Source organism: Raphanus sativus, unplaced genomic scaffold (genome assembly GCF_000801105.2).
Source record: "Raphanus sativus cultivar WK10039 unplaced genomic scaffold, ASM80110v3 Scaffold1818, whole genome shotgun sequence".
NCBI lineage: Eukaryota > Viridiplantae > Streptophyta > Magnoliopsida > Brassicales > Brassicaceae > Raphanus > Raphanus sativus.
Window position 1 is genome coordinate 1 of NW_026617127.1, and position 19,130 is coordinate 19,130.

The 19,130-nt window shown below is 38.3% G+C and overlaps 5 protein-coding genes and 2 pseudogenes across 6 annotated transcripts; 6 read left to right on the forward strand and 1 right to left on the reverse strand.

The window, feature by feature from the left end:
• The first annotated feature begins 1,287 nt into the window (after nucleotides 1-1,287).
• LOC130504840 (E3 ubiquitin-protein ligase SINA-like 5) lies at nucleotides 1,288-1,980 on the forward strand (annotated as a pseudogene).
• A 604-nt stretch (nucleotides 1,981-2,584) lies between these two features.
• Nucleotides 2,585-6,854, forward strand: LOC108815326 (E3 ubiquitin-protein ligase SINA-like 2). 2 transcript variants are annotated; one of them, XR_008941435.1, is made up of 7 exons: nucleotides 2,585-2,981; nucleotides 4,864-4,912; nucleotides 5,153-5,310; nucleotides 5,409-6,175; nucleotides 6,255-6,372; nucleotides 6,452-6,530; nucleotides 6,626-6,854. XR_008941435.1 is itself a non-coding variant. In XM_056999434.1 (2 exons), exons 1-2 carry the CDS (start codon nucleotides 2,778-2,780, stop codon nucleotides 4,192-4,194), a joined length of 921 nt encoding a protein of 306 aa, XP_056855414.1. In that variant the 5' UTR covers nucleotides 2,590-2,777; the 3' UTR covers nucleotides 4,195-4,327. The 2 variants fall into 2 exon arrangements, 1 of the variants encoding a protein (XP_056855414.1); XM_056999434.1 differs by lacking the exons at nucleotides 4,864-4,912; nucleotides 5,153-5,310; nucleotides 5,409-6,175; ... (1 more) ...; nucleotides 6,452-6,530; nucleotides 6,626-6,854 and adding an exon at nucleotides 3,478-4,327 and having other exon boundaries at nucleotides 2,590-2,981.
• A 533-nt stretch (nucleotides 6,855-7,387) lies between these two features.
• Nucleotides 7,388-8,475, forward strand: LOC108830406 (E3 ubiquitin-protein ligase SINA-like 2; annotated as a pseudogene).
• A 2,368-nt stretch (nucleotides 8,476-10,843) lies between these two features.
• LOC108830405 (E3 ubiquitin-protein ligase SINA-like 2) lies at nucleotides 10,844-12,321 on the forward strand. Its single transcript, XM_018604002.2, has 2 exons — nucleotides 10,844-11,152; nucleotides 11,284-12,321. The coding sequence occupies exons 1-2, from the start codon at nucleotides 10,916-10,918 to the stop codon at nucleotides 12,154-12,156; spliced, it is 1,110 nt and encodes a 369-aa protein (XP_018459504.1). The 5' UTR covers nucleotides 10,844-10,915; the 3' UTR covers nucleotides 12,157-12,321.
• A 635-nt stretch (nucleotides 12,322-12,956) lies between these two features.
• Nucleotides 12,957-15,121, forward strand: LOC108830410 (uncharacterized). The gene is made up of 11 exons (XM_018604007.2): nucleotides 12,957-13,114; nucleotides 13,213-13,275; nucleotides 13,338-13,472; nucleotides 13,572-13,674; nucleotides 13,766-13,836; nucleotides 13,931-14,035; nucleotides 14,118-14,151; nucleotides 14,233-14,333; nucleotides 14,442-14,501; nucleotides 14,573-14,776; nucleotides 14,870-15,121. The coding sequence occupies exons 1-11, from the start codon at nucleotides 13,001-13,003 to the stop codon at nucleotides 14,957-14,959; spliced, it is 1,080 nt and encodes a 359-aa protein (XP_018459509.1). The 5' UTR covers nucleotides 12,957-13,000; the 3' UTR covers nucleotides 14,960-15,121.
• LOC108830411 (uncharacterized) lies at nucleotides 15,101-17,961 on the reverse strand. The gene is made up of 13 exons (XM_018604008.2): nucleotides 17,797-17,961; nucleotides 17,595-17,677; nucleotides 17,445-17,502; nucleotides 17,294-17,353; nucleotides 16,954-17,083; nucleotides 16,634-16,866; nucleotides 16,433-16,525; nucleotides 16,237-16,308; nucleotides 16,040-16,072; nucleotides 15,738-15,869; nucleotides 15,582-15,638; nucleotides 15,408-15,503; nucleotides 15,101-15,318 (listed from the first exon to the last, which is right to left on the reverse strand). The coding sequence occupies exons 1-13, from the start codon at nucleotides 17,890-17,892 to the stop codon at nucleotides 15,262-15,264; spliced, it is 1,200 nt and encodes a 399-aa protein (XP_018459510.2). The 5' UTR covers nucleotides 17,893-17,961; the 3' UTR covers nucleotides 15,101-15,261.
• Nucleotides 17,962-18,162: 201 nt separating this feature from the next.
• Nucleotides 18,163-19,130, forward strand: LOC108830402 (polyadenylation and cleavage factor homolog 5; the record flags this gene model as incomplete). Its single annotated transcript, XM_018604001.2, is given in 1 exon segment — nucleotides 18,163-19,130. A coding segment is annotated over 1 exon segment (845 nt), but the record flags the coding sequence as incomplete, so codon positions are not given.

A 19,130-nucleotide genomic window follows, 5' to 3' on the forward strand; every position in this document is an offset into this window, starting at 1 on the left:
ATGTAAGATGGAGCCAAAATGACACCTAACCAGTGAGTTATATATGAAAGCTTCTATTCAATGTTTTCAGTACTCTTCTGCTAACGCCCTTACCCCATCATGTCATTTATTCCCGTGAACAAATGGGATAACTATTTTTTACTTTCCAATAATAATGTCATAACTCATAACTAGTATTAGAGTTTGACTTACGTGTCTGCGGTTATTAATATTTGTTTCTATAACAAACTATCAAGTACTCCCTCTGTTTTTTAAAGATACATATTTTAGATTTTTCACATATATTAAGAAATCACATTAAAATGCATTGATTTTTGTGAATAACAATTTTCCATAACTTTTAACCAATAAAAGTCCAATAAACACAATTAATTTTCTTGAAATTAACAGATTTTCATTAAATAATACATTGAAAAAGTAAAAAATGTATTTTTTTAAAACAAATTTTTTTCCTAGAACATGGATCTTTAAAAAACAGAGGGAGTATAATTTTTTAAAAGTTAGGGTATGATTGGTAAGTGCTGTGATTTTATTTTTTTGCTGTAAAATTATAGCTGTCATTATTTTTGCTCGGGCTTTAGATTTTTAATTGTTAAGAGTTGTTAGATTTGGGCTGTAGATATTTGTCTTTCTAAAGCTATTATAATAACATGATTTTAAAGAAAGGCTGTGAGTTTTTTACAAAGTGCTGTGAACGTAAAAACAAAGACAAACCTTGATTGCTTTTAACCGAGTGTTGTGAGCTTAAATGGTGCTGTCTACAGCTTCCACAGCTGGTACCAATCATCTTCTTAGTCTTATTAATGTGTATACACCATTGTTACTCATGTGCATTTTTCGCCATTATCAGTATATAATATTTTAATTTTCTATGCAATGTATTATCATAATATATTAATGTTCCACATTTTTTTGAGATATGTGTTGGGTCAAAATCCGTCAAATCAAGATCATGAAAATAATGAGGAAACAGTGTTGATGTACAAAATATTACTATACTATGTAAATATGTGATGTCTATAATATAAGTTTTTTTTTTGTCACGGATTTGACGGATATAAGTATATAAGTTTTGTACCGGTAAATTCACAAAGAATTTGCATATCTAGACGTTGTTTTATATGCTCTATCCAACTCAATTAAAGTAGTATAACATGAACAACATGATAGACATATTTATATTCATTAACTATTTTTGAATATAAAAATAATATATAAAATATGTATTATAATAATGGACATAGTGCTAACTCTTTGGTGTTATTGGTTTCAGTGTAATAATGGACAATTGGACATCTAGCTTGTTCTTTGTGCTGCACCAAATTAAAGAAGAAATGCCCTTTCTGTAGGTTACCCATAGGAGACATTAGATGCATAGCCATGGAGAAGGTCACTGAAGCATCTATTGTCCCCTGTTGTAACGTTATATACGGGGTGTAAGGAAACCTCATCATGTGGGAACCAATCGAAACATGAGAAGCTGCGTGTATACATTCCTTGCTTGTGCCCTTTACCAAATTGCAACTACACTGGCGCCTACATGGATCTTGAAACCCACGCTCATGTTTCACACTCTTGGGACACTGAAAACCTCATTCCGTTTGTGTTTGACAGTCCTCAACTATTTAGCATGAACGTGGCTAAGAAGAAGACAGCCGTTTACAGGAAGAGAAAGAGGGTGATTTGGTTGTAGTGCAGAATTTCAAAGGTACGCACGGTGGTGTTTGTGTGACCGTGAGCCGTATCGCGCCTATGTCTCCTGAATTGCACAACCTCATGCAGTATAGCTAAGCTCAATGCGTATACCACACTAAGGCTTGATGGTGAAGAAATCCAGAAGTTAGAGAGCAAGAAGAGCCCAAAGATGAGTTCAAGTTTATTCCGGATTATATGTTGAGTGGTGATCACTTGATGATGCAGATTTGCATTGGAAGTGAATATAAGTATGTTCAATATAGTATATATAAAATGTCACTATAAATTTTTATTTCTATATAGGTTCATTTCTATTTAACTAAACCTGTTTGTCTTGATTTTCTGTTGTGATGTAATTGGATATGTTTATATTTATTGATATTAGTTAGATTAAAAATATTGTATGATAATAATTAGTATTTCTATTTTAGTTGGAGGGTAGAGCAACTCCATTGATAGTATAAGGAGAAAGTTCTCAAAAGATAAGTAGTTGTTAATTAAAACCAAAGTGATTTATCGGGTTCTAACATCTATCCAATAAAATCTCAAAAGAAAACTTATTAGGTGAGTATAGAATTACATCAATCATTTTTACTTTAATTAACAACTAATCACTTTTTGAGAATTCTCTCCTCGTACCATTGATAAAGGTGATCAAGTTAGGAGATTTTGAGAACTCCATTAGAACAGTACTGTCCAGACGTCACCTTTGTATTGGTTGGATTTTTGAAAACAAAATTAAATTTACATAGGTATTAAGTCTTATTAAAAAGTAATATTCGCTGTTTGAGAAAATCATGTGAGTTCTTTCTTACCCATGGTGTTGCCCTTATAACTTATTTTATAGTGTAAAAAACAGTCGAACATTCAGATGTAAGATGTAGGCATGTAGCATCAGTAAAATCGAAATATATATTCTCAGTTACAAAAACGAAGTGGGCTTTTGTGTCCCTTACCTAATGGGAGCGGCAAATTGCACAAAATCGTAAAAATTGACTCCTAAAATCTGAAAACGTTAGCAGGAGAGGAAATAGGGTTTCGCAACATTTTCTAATCTAACCTAATTAAAGACGCTAGGCATAATGAAAGAGATGAACGCCGAGCAAGACTTCACTGGAGAAGCGTCAACCAGTCACCACCAAAAGAGGCAACGAAGACTTCCCTCCACTGTTGAAGAAGAAGAAAAAGTAGGCGATGTAACGGAGGCACGATCGCGGACTATGTTTGATTTGGATCTTCTGGACTGTCCCGTTTGCTTCCATGCACTGACAAATCCTATCTTTCAGGTCTTGTCTCTTACCTTTTTCTAAGCTTTATTAAGAATCCTCTTTTCTGGTTAACAGTAGTCATTTACTAGCACATGTGTGATTGTAACCCTAGATTCTATTCATCAAAATCATATATATGGAACTTTTTAGATAACAATGAGTAGCTAAAGTCCAGGTCTTACATATTTTATTTTCATTACACAAGTTCACTGACATGTACAGAACATGATCCATAAAGAAAACGTTTCCCTTTTCATCGAATAGCAGACGAGTCTTGTGAAACGTTTTCTCCAAGAAACATAATCAGATATTTGTCCTTCCCAGAACATGATTGATCATTTTCGATTTTCACGTACTTAAATATAGACCTGTTGTCCGATTTCTCAAATTTAATCTTATTGCCACATTGAGTTCATATATACGGCAAGGTATTGCTAAATTTCTTTTCTCCTGATTACTCATCACAACTTTGGTAATAATAACATTCTCTGTGTGGATTTTTGCATCTCATCAGTGTGACAATGGACACATAGCTTGTTCGTCTTGCTGTCTCAAACTGAGGAGCAAATGTCCTGCCTGCGCTTTACCCATCGGTAACTACCGATGCAGAATCATGGAGAGAGTTGTGGAAGCAATCATTGTTCCTTGCCCAAACTCAAAACATGGTTGCACCGAGAAGTTCTCTTATGGTAAAGAAATAGCCCATGAAAAGGAATGTGGTTTCGCTCTGTGCTACTGTCCTACACCAAACTGCAAATACACTGGCGTGTACAGGGAACTCTACAGTCACTACTATGCTAACCACAAGGACGAGGACTTGTGGAATTGTTTCGTGTGTGGCCGTTCCAGTGGCGCATGGATATCCACAAGGGAGAAGATTTTAATCCTTCAGGAATCTAGTGATGGTCCATTGGTTGTGCTCCAGTGTTTCAATGAACCACAAGGAATGTACGTAACTGTGAACTGCATAGCACCTTCTGCTCCAGGAGTTGGGAGATTCTCCTATCATCTTTCCTACACGGATGGAGACGCAACTATGACGTTTGCGTTAGAGGAGATGAATAGGATTCAGAAAGTGAGCTGGGAAACTCCTGAGAAGGACTTCATGTTAGTTCCTTACTATATCGTGGGTCAGAAGGCTTGGTTGAAGATGGTTATTTGCATCCGCCGGCTAGAAGAAGAAAAAGAAGTTGAAGAGGATGAAAGTGAAGATGAAGCTGAAGAGGAGTAATTATTATTTCATATCCATTGTTTTCGGGTGTTTATTATCATTAGAGAGACTAAGCATTCACTTATCCTATGTGTACATATTTTTTATCCATATCAAATTCTCCCGTGTTTGATCTCGCAAGGAAGTTGTTGAATGATCTCGCAAGAAATCTGCGAGAAAAGACTAAAACCTCTCTCATCTCAATAGACTAAAACCTCTCTCAGCGATGCATAGAGGTCAGCTTCCTCTTTAGCGAATAAAGGAATAGGCTCTTCTGCTACGGAGAATCGTAGTGATGCCCCACATGACGACGGCCATTGATCAATGATGAGCCTACATTGCACTTGACAAGGGCCCATCATTCAAATCCGGTTTTTGCCACAAAATTTCCTTATCGATATGTGATTATCTTTTACATTCTTTTGTATATTTTGAAAATTATTTAATTTTTCTCCCTATATATATATATATATGGTACATTACATGTTCCTCATTCTAAACCTAACAAGATCTTACGTCTCTCTCCATTACCTAGAAAACCAAGCAGTCACTTTTCCTCTATTAAAATCTTCTCCATGGAATCAACTAACGTAGTATTCTTCTTCTTTGGCTACCTTCTTATTCTGTCTCGAACCTCTTTTCATGTTTCTTTTACAGATTTTAACTAACTTTGTTTGTGTTAATTTTCAGGCTGAAGCAGCTCCTACTGCGATTGAAGCCACGAACCCTTTGAATGAAGGTACAACGACTTGTACCACAAATAGATTTCCTCTGACGCTATTAGTCAGTCACGATACCTATGATATATAGTGGTTATATTTTGGATCTTGTAATCGTTATTTCTGTTAATTGTTATACAAGTATTGCTTCGATTGTGTTATTTATAAGGCTGTTTATTATTGAGAATCTCAACTTTGGATTAAACGTTTTTGTGCTGTTAATTTGACTATTGTTTTTTTTTTGTTTTTTGTTTCTTCAGGTCAGAGAGAGCTTTCGGATGAGTTCAATACCAAACTGAATCTAGATAATCAGAATGAAGCATCTGATGAAAAGATGCACATGGACGCAGATTATTCTTCTTCCTCAGATGATTCTGATTCTGATGCTGAGGAAGAGGAGGAGCTCGTGATTGTTAGTGTATGTAACACTTTTCCTTATTTCTCTCTTAAAGCATATTATATTACTTACTGCTAGTTAATCTATGTTTGAAGTTAACTTTTGTGTATTGTTATTAGCCACAGCCACCAAGATCTACTACTACCGGAGGATCAAGAACACTTTTTGCTGGCAATCTTGCGCGCCAAGTTTTTTTTTTTTGTCACAGACATAACTTATATTATAAAGCTCAAAGAGCAACAAAGTTAACAACTGAAGCAGAAAATTCTAGAGCCCGGCTCGACGGTAGAGTGAGGCTAGAAAACAATGCAAAACAACTAAAGATAAAACCATCTTGGGGCGAGTCAAGCTCAGCGAAATGAAGAGACCCGTAGAGAAGCTTCAATTTTGTTCCCATGGCGACTGTTCTCGCGAACAATTGATAGTCGAAATCGACGTTGATACACCTGATTGAGATGTTGACTGGCAAGAGCTTTCGGTGAGGAGCTCCAGAACCGTATGCAACATCAAGAGAACTAAGTCCTAGATGACTTGATTTGGCACTGAAGTTGGCACGATCAAATTTAAACTCAACAAAGCTTCTCAATGAGACTAGGTGAATCTCAAAAGCTAACTTAGCCTTCATAAGGACGCTTAGGACAATGGAGTTGGATGACAAACATAATGGTTTAGTCGGGTCAAAACCTAGTACCGCAACATTACCGTGTCGAAGCCAATAGTTTGTAACCGAGATAGACCAGCGCATAATATCATCACACTCGTTCTGGATGAGCGTAATTAAGCAAACGTCAGGTACGAGGCAAAGCATTTCAGTACGGTCGAGTCTCCTTGCACTAGCCTTCGGAGTGTTACTCTGACTTGCGCGCCAAGTTAAAAAATCAGATATGTAAGCATAGCACCTTCCTCTAGTTTTATGGAAAGTTTTCCTTCCATTGACTTTTAAATTATTGTCCTCCATTCTATAGCGAGGAGTTCTTCCAAGAAGCTGGCGAAGTTGTTGATGTTAAATTTGCTATGGGACCTGATGGCAGTTTCAGGGGATTTATCCATATTTTGTTTTCTTCTCCTGAAGAAGCACAGAATGTGAGAGTAATTTTTGCTATATTATTTATGGAAAAAGGATCCAAGTGATGATTTCTGATCAGATCTTTTTCTAATTTAGGCGCTGGGATTTCAGGGTAGAACTTTGCTCGGTCGTCCAATTCGGCTTGACATGGCTCTCTCGAAAGTTCACAAATCAGGTAAAATTGATTTTTACCAGTGTCATGGAGAATTTTTTTGTTTGTGTAAGTATCTTAATGTGTGTTAGTAAGTCTTCTCTATCAAAATTTTGTAGGTGCTTCGGTGGTATCTTGAGTGGTGGTGGGGATGGCAGGATCTATCAAGAATAAATATAGATAATAACTAAGGAGGGTTACTAGTTACTTTTTAATCTTTTAGATCAGGCTAATTATGATTTAACCTATACTTTTGAGCATCTCCGTTTTGTTTTTTTTTGTTTATGTAAGAGATCAAGGAAGAGTTCTGTATTTGTGTTATCATCATCTTCTTCTTCTTTTTTTTTGTCACGATGAAAATCCTTGAATTTCTTTTCACATCCGACTTTATTATTCTCCTCCGTTTACATTCGTTCTATAGCCGGAAGCCAATTATACGAGCAACAATTTCATAAAGGTTAAAATCGAAGGTGTTGGAACTAAAGTTTTTGACAAAAACAGAAGGCTGACTTTTTTGACTTTCCGGTGGCTTTTCAACTAGACTTTTGGCAATCGTGGCCCGGATAAATAGTTCATTGAAAAATTTGCAACTAGCACTACAATCTAGTAGTATATTCAAATGTCAAAAACGAAATTAAATTGAATGAGAAATCATGTGAGTAAATGGTAATCTTAGAATGATCTCCAAAGCACAATCTGTGATGAAAGCGCCACAGGCCCACAAGCCACTGTGAACCGCTCCGTCCCGCTGCAAAACGCATTCAATATTTATAGCCAGCCATAGAATACGTTTATTACATATTGTGTCACTTAAAGTTGACAGAATCGTAAAAAAGGAATTAGGGTTTCCTCTGTTGGCATAGCGAAAGATTTCGATAGCGATGATGAAAGAGACGAACAAGGAGAAAGGCGTCGCTGGAGAAGCGTCGAGCAGCAGCCGCCGCCGAAAGAGACGACGGCTTCCTTCCGCTGCTGAGTATGAAGGCAGAGTAACTGGGAGTGTAGATGAAGATGAAGTGATACCGGAGTCACGATCGGGGACGCTGCTCGATTTGGACCTTCTCGATTGTCCCGTTTGCTTCCAAGCACTGACCAAACATGTCTTTCAGGTCTCGTTTATTGTCTTGTATATCTTATTTGGTAAGTTCCACTAAGCATTGATTTGTTACAAGTTTGTTATTTTTGCATGTCATCAGTGTGACAATGGACACGTAGCTTGTTCCTCTTGCTGTCTTAAACTGAGAAACAAATGCCCTGAGGCTCTTTTCCCATCGGTAACAACCGATGCAGAATCATCGAGAGAATCGTCGAATCAGTCACCGTCCCGTGCCCAAACGCAAAACACGGTTGTACGGAGAAGTTCTCTTACGGCAAAGAATCAGCACACGAGAAAGAGTGCGGTTTCTCTCTTTGCTACTGTCCTGCACCTAACTGCAGCTACGCTGGCGTGTACAAAGATCTCTACCGTCATTACGATGCTAACCGCAAGGATACGTGGAACCGGTTCGTGTGTGGCTTTATCCAAGATTCCAAGATTGCAGTCCTTCAGGAATATAAAGATGGTTCATTGGTTGTCCTTCAGTGTTTCGAGTTGCCACAAGGAATGTCTGTGACTGTGAATCGTATAGCTCCATCTGCTCCAGGAGTTGGGAAGTTTTCCTTTAGTTTGACCTACTCGATGGGACGTCACACTGTGACGTTTGGATCAAGGGAGATGAATAGGATTCAGAGAGTAAGCTTCCAAACTCCTGAGGACGACTTCATGTTAATTCCTTCCTATTTGAATCCGCCGCTTATGATGAAGAACTTGCGTATTTGCATCTGCCGGCTAGAAAAAGAAAAAGCTGGTGAAGAGGAAGAAGAAGAGGAAGAGGAAGAAGAAGCTGTTGAGGTTGACGTTGGAAACAGTGTTCGCAGATCAGCTCGTGAGAAGAAGGCTAACTCCAAATACCAAAACAAAATCAAGTAACCAAGGCTTTCTCCTTTTAATTTTTATATATAATTAGGTAGTTATCTTCTCCATCTATGTTCTCTTGCATGTCTCCTTTTTGTTGTGTGCTGCTGTGTTTCAAAGTTTGTAAGAACTCATGTTCCTCCTTCCTATTTTTTTTTTGTCTGGTTGATTATGCTATTACAAATGATGAGAAACATTACATAGACGATATTACAGCCGACAATACTACCTGTCTTGTGAAGATTCACGCCTGACTTCATCACCCTGAGTCGCCCTATGAGATCCATTCCTGACGGTATTCCTTGCGCCATGCTGAAGATCTCTTGTAAGCCTTTTCTCTAATATTCCTGCAGAATCCGCCTTCTCCGGGAATTGAAACCCAGACTTCCTCCTGTAGAAATTGCATTGCCTGAGATTCGAACCCCAGACCTGGGTGTAGAAGTCTTTAAACCTTGACCACTAGGCCACGGTGCTTCCACAAATTTAAGAGATGAAAAAAAAAAGTAAACTAGTTTATTACCATATTTGCCTTAATAGTGTTCTCTGTTCAGATATCTATGTAGAATTAAGGTTTTTAGTTGTCCTAAAAAGGACTTGGTTTGATTCTTCTAACTTGTTTCTAGTGAAATCCATAATATGTGAGATTGTTGTCGCTAGTGGAAACAAATGCCAAAATCGGTGGTAATGTTGCAAGAATATCATATTTTGCTGCAATTTCCAGACCCATCAACATAGAAAGCAAAAAAAAAACACACACAAAGGAAATGATAACTTTGATCTCTACATCAAGGGGCCGACCTTGACTAGTCTACCAACAAAAATCCATGGGCATAAGAATTTGTTCTCCTTGTCAGAGAGACCAACCAGCATCAGCTTTATTCTTATCTAAAGAAGCCTCATCAACCTTTGACATTAACTAGTCCAGCTTGAAACATGCGTGCATCAGCTCACTGCAAGCCTTATTTTATTTTACTGGAAATATCTTCTCATGGATCTGTTGGACTTTATGGACTTCACGGAACCAGCTCCTGTTTGAAAACCGATTTAGTTCATCGATAGAAGTCTTTACAAAAGCTATAGGATCACTCAAAGAATGGGAATCGGCACAACCAATTAAATTGGAACCACCAACCCAAGATCTTATCCAGTAGTCAAGCCTCGATTCGAACCCCCTTGGAGATAATCTGCAACACCAATGCTTCATGGAAGGGAGGGATCCGAGCTGCGGGACTAGCCTGGATCTTCAGCGATTCCACTTCACAAGAGATCCTCCGAGGATCATGTGTTCAGAATTTCGTCTCCTCACCATGCATGGCTGAAGCCCTCCTGCAAGCGGCTTCAAACAACTACCATCACATCTATATCAAATCAGATTCTCAAGTGTTCGTCAATACGATTTCCTCATGCCGACGATCAACGGAACTCTTCGGAGTTCTCGTCGATATCAACCACCTCGCCTTCTCGCCTTCTTCACCTTTTCTCTCCTGTTGTTTTCTTTATATTTTACGTAGCATTAATAGATCTGCTGACGGGCTCACCAAATGTTGTTTAATATCCCATTTAATCAGCAATCTTTCTATTGTAATCTGAAACCAGTCCAATTTAATTTTAAGTTTCTTGTTGTTAAAAAAAAATTATAAATAATTTTTGTATGTTATAATGCTAAACAAACAATTTAAAATATATTATATATATACATATATCACAAAACATATTTTCACCAATAAAACACTATTCATACACCTCTTTTTATCAAACTGCATTTGTCTCACAGAACCTATACTCCTCATTCGGACTACATCACACTTTCATTATGTAGCTTACATAATCAAATTCGCTAATTACCACTCGAACACACTTCTGTTTGGAATTTTTTTAAACATATTGTATTTAACAAAATCTGTGTGTTTGAAAGATGAATCATAAACCTTATTAGTTATTAAAAAAAATAGAAGTGAATAAATATAAGATCAAAGGAGGAAACATAAGAAAAAAAAAACTCAGCCAGCCGTGTCATAAGAATGCTATGGTGATTTAAATATGGTACCATGCAAACAATACTTTCTTTTATGCAAACAATATCTCAACTATTTTAGTTACTAATTATATTATTTTATAATTAATTTTTTGGAACACCATTACTAATTATTATAATTTCTTATGTGCAAATTCCCAATATTTATAAGATGATTAAAACTAAGAGAGATTTATTATATGCGTAAAAAGACCGACCCAACTTTTGGAACATCCGGCGGGAAATTGGAAAAAAGGTTTTCCCCGCCTAATTTGACCTAAAGATCTGTAAATGGCAGAATCGTAAAAAGTTGGCTTAACTTTTCTGAAAGAAATTTGCATGATTTTTATTTTTAAAAAGGGAATTAGGATTTCCTCTGTTAAAATACATAGCGAAGCGATTAGCGAAAGCCAGACTTCACCGGGGGAGATTCCAATAGTCATGGTGAAAAAGACGAACGCCGAGAAAGCTGTCGCTGGAGAAGCGTCGAGCAGCAGCAGCAGCCGCCGAAAGAGACAACGGCTTCCTTCCGTTGCTGAAGATGAAGGCAGAGGAGTAACGGCGAGTGTAGACGAAGATGAAGTGATAACTCCGGAGGCACGATCGGGGACGCTGCTCGATTTGGACCTTCTCGATTGTCCCGTTTGCTTGGAAGCACTGACCAAACATGTCTTTCAGGTCTCCTTTATTTCACTTGAATAGTAACTGATTATATCTGATTAAAAAAAATGTTGATTATCTGATTTGGTACGTTCCACTATGCATTGATTAGTTACAAGTTTGTTATTTTTTTATTTGCATGTCATCAGTGTGACAACGGACACATAGCTTGTTCGTCTTGCTGTCTCAAACTGAGAAACAAATGCCCCGCCTGCGCTTTGCCCATCGGTAACAACCGATGCAGAATCGTAGAGAGAATCGTCGAATTAGTCACCGTCCCGTGTCCGAACTCAAAACATGGCTGTACGGAGAAGTTCTCTTACGGCAAAGAATCAGCACATGAGGAGGAATGCGGTTTCGCTCTTTGCTACTGCCCTGCACCGGACTGCAACTTCGCTGGTGTGTACAAAGATCTCTACAGTCATTACGATGCTGACCACAAGGATACAACGAGGCGTTTCGTGTGTGGCACTCCCCACCACACATATCTCGCCCCTGGCCCAGGCCCGAAGATTTCAGTCCTTCAGGAATACAGAGTTGGTCCGTTGGTTGTGGTTCAGTGTTTCGAGGGGGCGCAAGGAATGTCTTTGACTGTGAACTGTATAGCTCCGTCTGCTCCAGGAGTTGGGAAGTTTTCCTTTGATTTGACCCACTCTTTGGGACGTCAGACTGTGACGTTTGGATCGACGGAGATGAATAGGATTCAGAGAGTGAGCTTGGAAACTCCTGAGGAAGACTTTATGTCGATTCCTTCCTATTTGGTTTCACCAATTATGATTAAGAACTTGCGTATTTGCATCCGCCGGCTAGAACAAGAAGAAGATGGTGAAGAGGAAGAGGAAGAGGAGAAGGAAGAGGAAGAAGAAGAAGAAGAAGCTAGTGAAGAAGATGACCAAGAAGAAGCTGATGAAGATTATGATGATGATGAAGGAGAAGCTGATGAGGTTGACGTTGTTAACAATGTTCGCAGGTCAACTCGTCAGAAGAAGGTTAACTCCAAATACCAAAACAAAGTCAAGTAACCAAAGACTAACTCTAAACACCACAATGAAGTGAAGTAACGATGTTCTCTTGCGTGTCTCCTTTTTGTTGTTTTGTTCGTTGTTTAGTGCAAAGTTTGTAAGAAGTCATGTTCCTCCTTTCTATTCAAGAAATGAAAAAAAAAAGGAAACTAGTTTATTACCTTATTTGCCTTGATAATATTCAATGTTCAGATATCTGTGTAGAATTAAGATTTTTAGTGGTCCTAAAAGACTTGGTTTGATTCTTCTAACTTGTTTGTAGTGAAATTCATAATATCTGAGATTGTTGTTACTTGTGGAAACAAATAGCAAAATCGGTGGTAATGTTAGCAAGAATATTATATTTTGCTACAATCCTGAGACCCATCAACATAAACTAATAGGTCTTCTGATAATAAGCTGCCGGGTCTCTAGACTACCAACAAAATTTGGTCCTCCATCGGGCATCAGATTCATTCTTATCTTAAAGAAACCTCATCAAGCTTTGACTTTAAACAGTACAGCTTGAAACATGCGTGCATCAGCTCACCCAACTCAACGCAAGTCTTACTTATTTTAGTACTCTTTTGACCTTTATCAAGTGTCTTAACGAAGGTTGAGGAGGAGGACATTCATGTACACTGTCCTGCCGAAGGAAAATAATTTGATTCTGAACACCCTTCTTGAACCACAAATTGGCCCGGACAAGAGAAGATCTAAATTTGGTTTGACATATTAGTTTCCGGTTTATTTCGGATAGGAACGGTTTAAATTCAAAAACTGTAACCCAAACCCATTATCTTCTCCGTTTTCTAGAATCCAAAAGAAAAAATTCCGAAAACCATTGAAGCAGGGAAGAGAAATAATGAACTCGGCGCTAATGCTACGTCGTTTCATATCCGTCAACGCATCCGCAACTCTTTCTTCCGTAACTCCATCTCCGAAGAAGAAGCCTCTCATCTTCCTAGGCTCTCCTCAAGTAAGAGAGACTTCAAAATGCTATATACGTCTATACACATAACTTATGGGTTTTAGGGTTTTAGCCTGACAATTCAATCATATCTCTTTTGAATTGAGGTTTCCGTGACAGTGCTCGAAGCTCTTTTCGACGCATCTTCCGCACCAAACTCTTCCTTCGAGGTAATACACAAATGAACCAAGATTTAAGACAAACTTGTTGTCTGATTCCGGCTTGTTTCTAGGTTGCTGGAATTGTCACGCAGCCTCCGGCGAGAAGAGACAGGGGAAGAAAAGTGTTGCCTTCTCCAGTAGCGCAATACGCTCTTGAAAAGGGTTTACCTTCTGATCTGATCCTCTACCCTGAGAAGGCAGGAGATGTAAGGTTTTTCTTTTTGGTCTCGTTAATCAAACTCTTTTCTTTTTTTTTTTGGAGAAAGATGTGATCTTTTTTTTTTGTGTGTTTTGTTGTAATGAAGGAAGCCTTCTTGTCCACTTTAAGAGATTTGCAACCTGAGCTTTGTGTTACAGCTGCTTATGGGAATATTTTACCTACCAAGTTCCTTAATATTCCGGTTCACGGTTAGTAGAATGGAACATTCTAGATGTTTTCTTTATCTGTACTGCAGAAGAGGCTTTTGTGTTTAAGAAGTCGACGTTTACTATATTTTAGGGACAGTGAATATACATCCTAGTTTGTTGCCACTCTACCGTGGTGCTGCTCCAGTGCAAAGAGCATTACAAGTGCTATTTTTTCTCTTTTGGTCTTGACTTTTTCCAGCTCTTACTGTTATTGCATAACTGAAGATTTCACATTAAAACTTGGTGTCTGTGACAGGATGGTGTTCAAGAAACAGGAGTGTCATTAGCATTTACGGTGCGGAAGCTTGATGCAGGGGCAGTGATTGCCTCTAAGAGGTTACAACTAGATGATCAAATAAAGGTGTTACTTTCTGTTTCAAAGTAGCTGATTATTTTTAACATATTTCTATGGGTCTTAATAATGACTTTTGAATCATTTGCAGGCACCAGAACTACTCTCGTTATTATTTTCTGAAGGTAATATATTAGCGTCTTATGCTCATACAACTCTTTTGAATAGTTTCTATGATTAGGAACAGTTTCTCTGAAACTTTGCAGGGTCAAAGCTTCTTATCCGTGAACTTCCGTCGATATTTGACGGTTCAGCAAAATCAAAAGCAGTTCCTCAAGATGATTCTAGAGCTACCTTAGCCCCAAAGGTATTTGTGCATTTCTCTCTTGCTTAATCTGATTCGAATTTGGTTGCTCAATCATATTAACAATCATCATGGTTTTATTGGACCGAAATAAATTTAATTGATGCACAGATAGCTCCTGATGAGGCTTGGCTTTCTTTTGACGAGGAAGCTTTTGTTCTACATAACAAGGTAGACACCCTTTCATTTTGCTAGTCTGTAATCATAAACATTAAAAAGAAAAGTAAAAAACCGCTTTCTAGGTTCGTGCATTCGCAGGATGGCCGGGAACACGAGCTAAAGTCTTGGTCCTCGATGACAAAAGCGGTCTGCAAAACGAGCTAGAGCTTAAGATCATCACCACTCGGATATGCCAAAGTACAGAAGTTCTGAACGGTGAACAACATTATGTAACTTTCAAGAAAGGTTCATTGGTGTTTCCCTGTGGAGGAGGCACAGCTTTGGAGGTAAAAAGCTATAGACTTGCTTAGTTTTTGTTGATCCAAAGATATGATGAGGTAAACATGAAACTAATCGAGCATTTTTCTTTTCTTATTCAGGTGCTTGAAGTCCAACTTCCTGGTAAGAGAGCAATCAACGCTGCTGCTTTTTGGAATGGCTTGAGAGGTCAAAAGCTGAAGAAGCTGTGAAGACAAAGACTTGAAGTTTGATTCTAAGTGTCAATTTAGTTAATTTCTTTTGTCACATTCTAATTTTACTTATGACTAATATCCCCACATTCTTTGATGTAATACTATTTATTCTCTTCTCGAGGGAGAAGACTTTTAAAATCTGAAATAAACGAACTCTTCACACTTTGCACTAATGTAAGAATTTGTATTTAACTCGTGTTAGAATAACATTCAACATACTAGCATCATAACAACATCTGTGCAAGCAAAGATCCCCCAAATGTTGGGTAAAAGCGAAGAAAACTTGCATATGTGGTCCCCTATGTGGCCATATAGTCTCCATGACTTTCATCCAACATCTCAACCACAGGAGCATACTGCACCATGTCAAGTTAATGCAAGTCGATAAGCAACAATGAAAAGAAGAACAGAAAGCAAAAGAAGCTTTTAAGATTTCAACATTTACCTCATCATCTTCGTCAAAGTAAATCCCATCAACATCGCTCTTCTTCTGAAACTCCCATCCTAATCTATTCTCAAGCAACTCTTTGAACTTCCTTGTCTGCATAAACACATTATGTGAAAATGAATTTGATGTAGACAAAGTGTGTGATCTGTCTAAGTAGATTTTTGGACATACCCACGACAATAAATCTCCATCAACTACAGATGCCTCTTCCACTAATGCAAAAAAGTCCTGTTACCACAAAGCAAAGGAAGATCGAGCTGAAATCTTTTTAAATTCAAAACGTATGCTCGCTCAAAGGAAACATGTAAAGCTAGTCAGAGATTTTACCTTGCAAAGCAAGTGCAGAAAGCTATCTGAAGCTAGCCAAGAATCATCGAGAAGTGCAAGTACGCCCATCTCTGGACCACTGCTCTCTTTCTGTAGTCCATACTTTAGTTGATGGTAGATGACTTCAATGAACTGTAATAAATACATCATGAAAGATTAAGTTCGGAACTAATTAGGTTCGTAGAATGACAATTGGTAGAACTGCATATAAAACAACAGAGGAAAACGAGATATAATTGGTTTAAATAGCATCTATATGCATCCTCAGAGATAGTTTTAAAATGAGAATTAACGAAACTCACCTTTGTGAAAAGTTCACTCCTAGTCTGAAATGGCTGCAAAAGGTCACAAAAGGCATGAAGTTGCATTAATTTTTCGAATTACAATATAGAAGCAGGTATCCATATGATAACCAAAAACAGAGAAATATAGAAAACGGAATAGATCAGAAAGAAAAAAAAATACACCATCAAATCAAAGGTCCTTTAGAATCACATACCGCTTCAGTGCAGCCTAGTAAAAGACTAACTAAGGACTTCCATTGCATGAAGGATTCAAGAGACTGCCCCATCTGCACAATAATGTGACAACATGATCTGAGAATGGAATACAAGTCTGAAGGACTCATACGTGTGACCATACATAATTATGCACTGTGTATGAATGTATAATAAGTATATGTTAAGAGTACATACCAAAAATGCTACAAATGAAAACTGTAGCTCCCCAAGAAGCAAGTCTTCCGAGGCTTTGTACTCCTTTGATAATACACTTTCTAGTAGTTGAGTCTATACAAACAAAAGAGGAAATGACATCAACTAAGCTTCACAGAATTTTAACGTTCAAAACATCTACCGAAGAAAAGTAAAGAAGAAAAATATAAAGGAGGCAGTTACCTTGTCAAGATTCAAAGAGGTTAGCTCCTGACCAGACATTCCCTTGTGCTTTATAATCCGAGGAATAGAAGTATAGTAAAACCTATTCCCTTTTGGTTGCTCAGTAGATGACGATGCTGCCTCAGACTTGCTTTTCTTCATCTGCGCGTCAAGTGCTCTTTCCATTTCGGTCTTAGGTCCGCCTTTTAGGATAGCAGATTCGTAGATGACTGTTATTTCTCCTCCAACAGGCTCTGCAAAACGGAACAAGTCAAGTCTTACAGTGTTCAAACCCGTAACAGTCTGGTTCAAGAACCCACTAGATATAAGGTTTCACATACCAAACTTCTCAACAACATCCATGGTAATGTAGTTAGACAAGTGCTTCCATGCTCCATATTGGCTTAAATTGTATGGACCAAGATGTTTGTCAAACTCCAAACTTTTTACTGCTTGAGAATATCTCTCCTCCTGGAATCAAAGTGAAAAAAATGAAACAACACTGTTTCTAGAGCCTAATATGACTAGTGACTACTGTCTACTGCAAAATGATTTCTCTTCTATTCAACAGGCATTAAACTACATATCAATCTAATCGAAACAAAGATGGAAACCACAGATTGAGTTTCAAGCAGAGCATGGAGAAAATTTGATGGATTGGGGTTATTAAAAGGGACAAACCTCTTCTTCAGATACTTTGGCTAGCCACTCGTCTTGCTGATTCCATTTGCGTACAATAACCTTTTTGCAGCCAAAGAACAATTGAAAATACAGTTCCATGGCGCTTCTCATAGGATATTCTGAAGTAAAAAGGCAAGATTGATTTACAAACCTGAGAAGGAGCAACATCAATAAAGAAGCCAATGGTAGGTGAAAACTCTTTACCATCCCTGTAAAACAAAAAAAAATAACGTATGCAGTTAATCATTTGTTTCTAATGACTTAATCATGTTATTATATACAAAAAAGGCATATAATAAACCTGGTGGACGAACTGTAGAATACAAAGTGAATTCCAGGAGGGATCATCTTTATCCCTTTGAAAGCTGGCCCCACTGTGAACATCTGCAACGTGAACTCTCACAACATTGATGTTAAGATATGCAAATTCCACCATACTAACACGCTCAAGAAAGCTCGAACTCACGATTCGATATAATTTATCAAAGAGGTAAGTCACCGACCTGAGTATCGATTCCGATGAGAGTATGCTGAGGAACGTCGAGAAATAGAAGCGTAGCTCCATGCTTCACTAGTTCTAGTGCCTTTTCCGAATCCATCACTTCCTCCTTCTCCGTCCTCCTCCTCTGGGGTTTAACTTCCCGATCGATGAGAAAAAGAAAAAAAAACATCGAAAGTGGGAGAGGGCGAGTAGATTCCAGAAAGGCCCACTAAATAGGCCCATTAATAAGTTCGGCCCAATCAGAATAAAACCCGCGTGAATTTTTGGACGGATACGCGCTCTTCACGCGCTTTACTCCCAACCGACTTTATTTTTTCTATAAATATACCACGAACCCTCTTGCTTGCGTCTCCTCTCATTCGTTTCTTTTACTTCATCCGCAATTTTCTGATATTCTCTCTCTCTCTCTCGCATAAACACGAAATCCAAATTTAGGGCTTTTTTATTGTTCATCGTTCAGAGAAACTCATACATCTGTTGAATCGAAAAGATGTCTTCATCCGTTCATCATAGAAACTCCCATCGGCACGCTGGAAACACGCTGAAGAGACCGTTCGACAACCCCGGTGGTTACGGCGGAAGAATCGGAGGTTTCCAGGAGGAGGATCGAAGCCGTTACGCGCCGGCGCCTCAGAAACGACCCAGATACCAGACGCAACCGCAATTCCAATCGGGGACTCCTCCTCTGTATAATCGTCGTCATCAACATGATGATAGTAACTTGTCTAGGGTTTCTAATTACGGTGATGTGATCAATTCTAATTCGAGTAATATCTCTTCTTTTGCCCATCGTAATTCGCAATCTAACGCTGATTATCAGAAACCATACGGTTATGGAAACCCTAATCCCCAATCGGTTCCGCTTCCTTTACCTTATCGCAAACTTGACGGTTTCGATTCGTTACCGGAATGGGTTCCTAATTTCGCACCCAACACAAACCGTGACGTAACCGGAGTCCGGTTTAATGCTAATCCACCACTTTCTCAAGCACCACCTGTTTTTACGAATTTGCCAAATTCAATGCCTTTGACTCATTCAAACATGGTTTCTGTTGTGTCTCAATCGTTACCACAACAACCTATTGTGAGCAAAGAATTGGCAGATTTACTTAGTGTTCTTAACAACAATGAGAAAGAAAAAGAGAAAGAATGTGATCTTGGGCTTGATTTTGATAAAATTATTCTTAACGTGCGACGTGAATCTGTTGTTAAGTCTCTTTACTCCGACATGCCGAGGCAATGCTCGTCGTGTGGTGTTAGATTCAAGTGTCAAGACGAGCACAGCAAGCATATGGATTGGCATGTTAGGAAGAACAGGATGGCTAAAGACGCGAC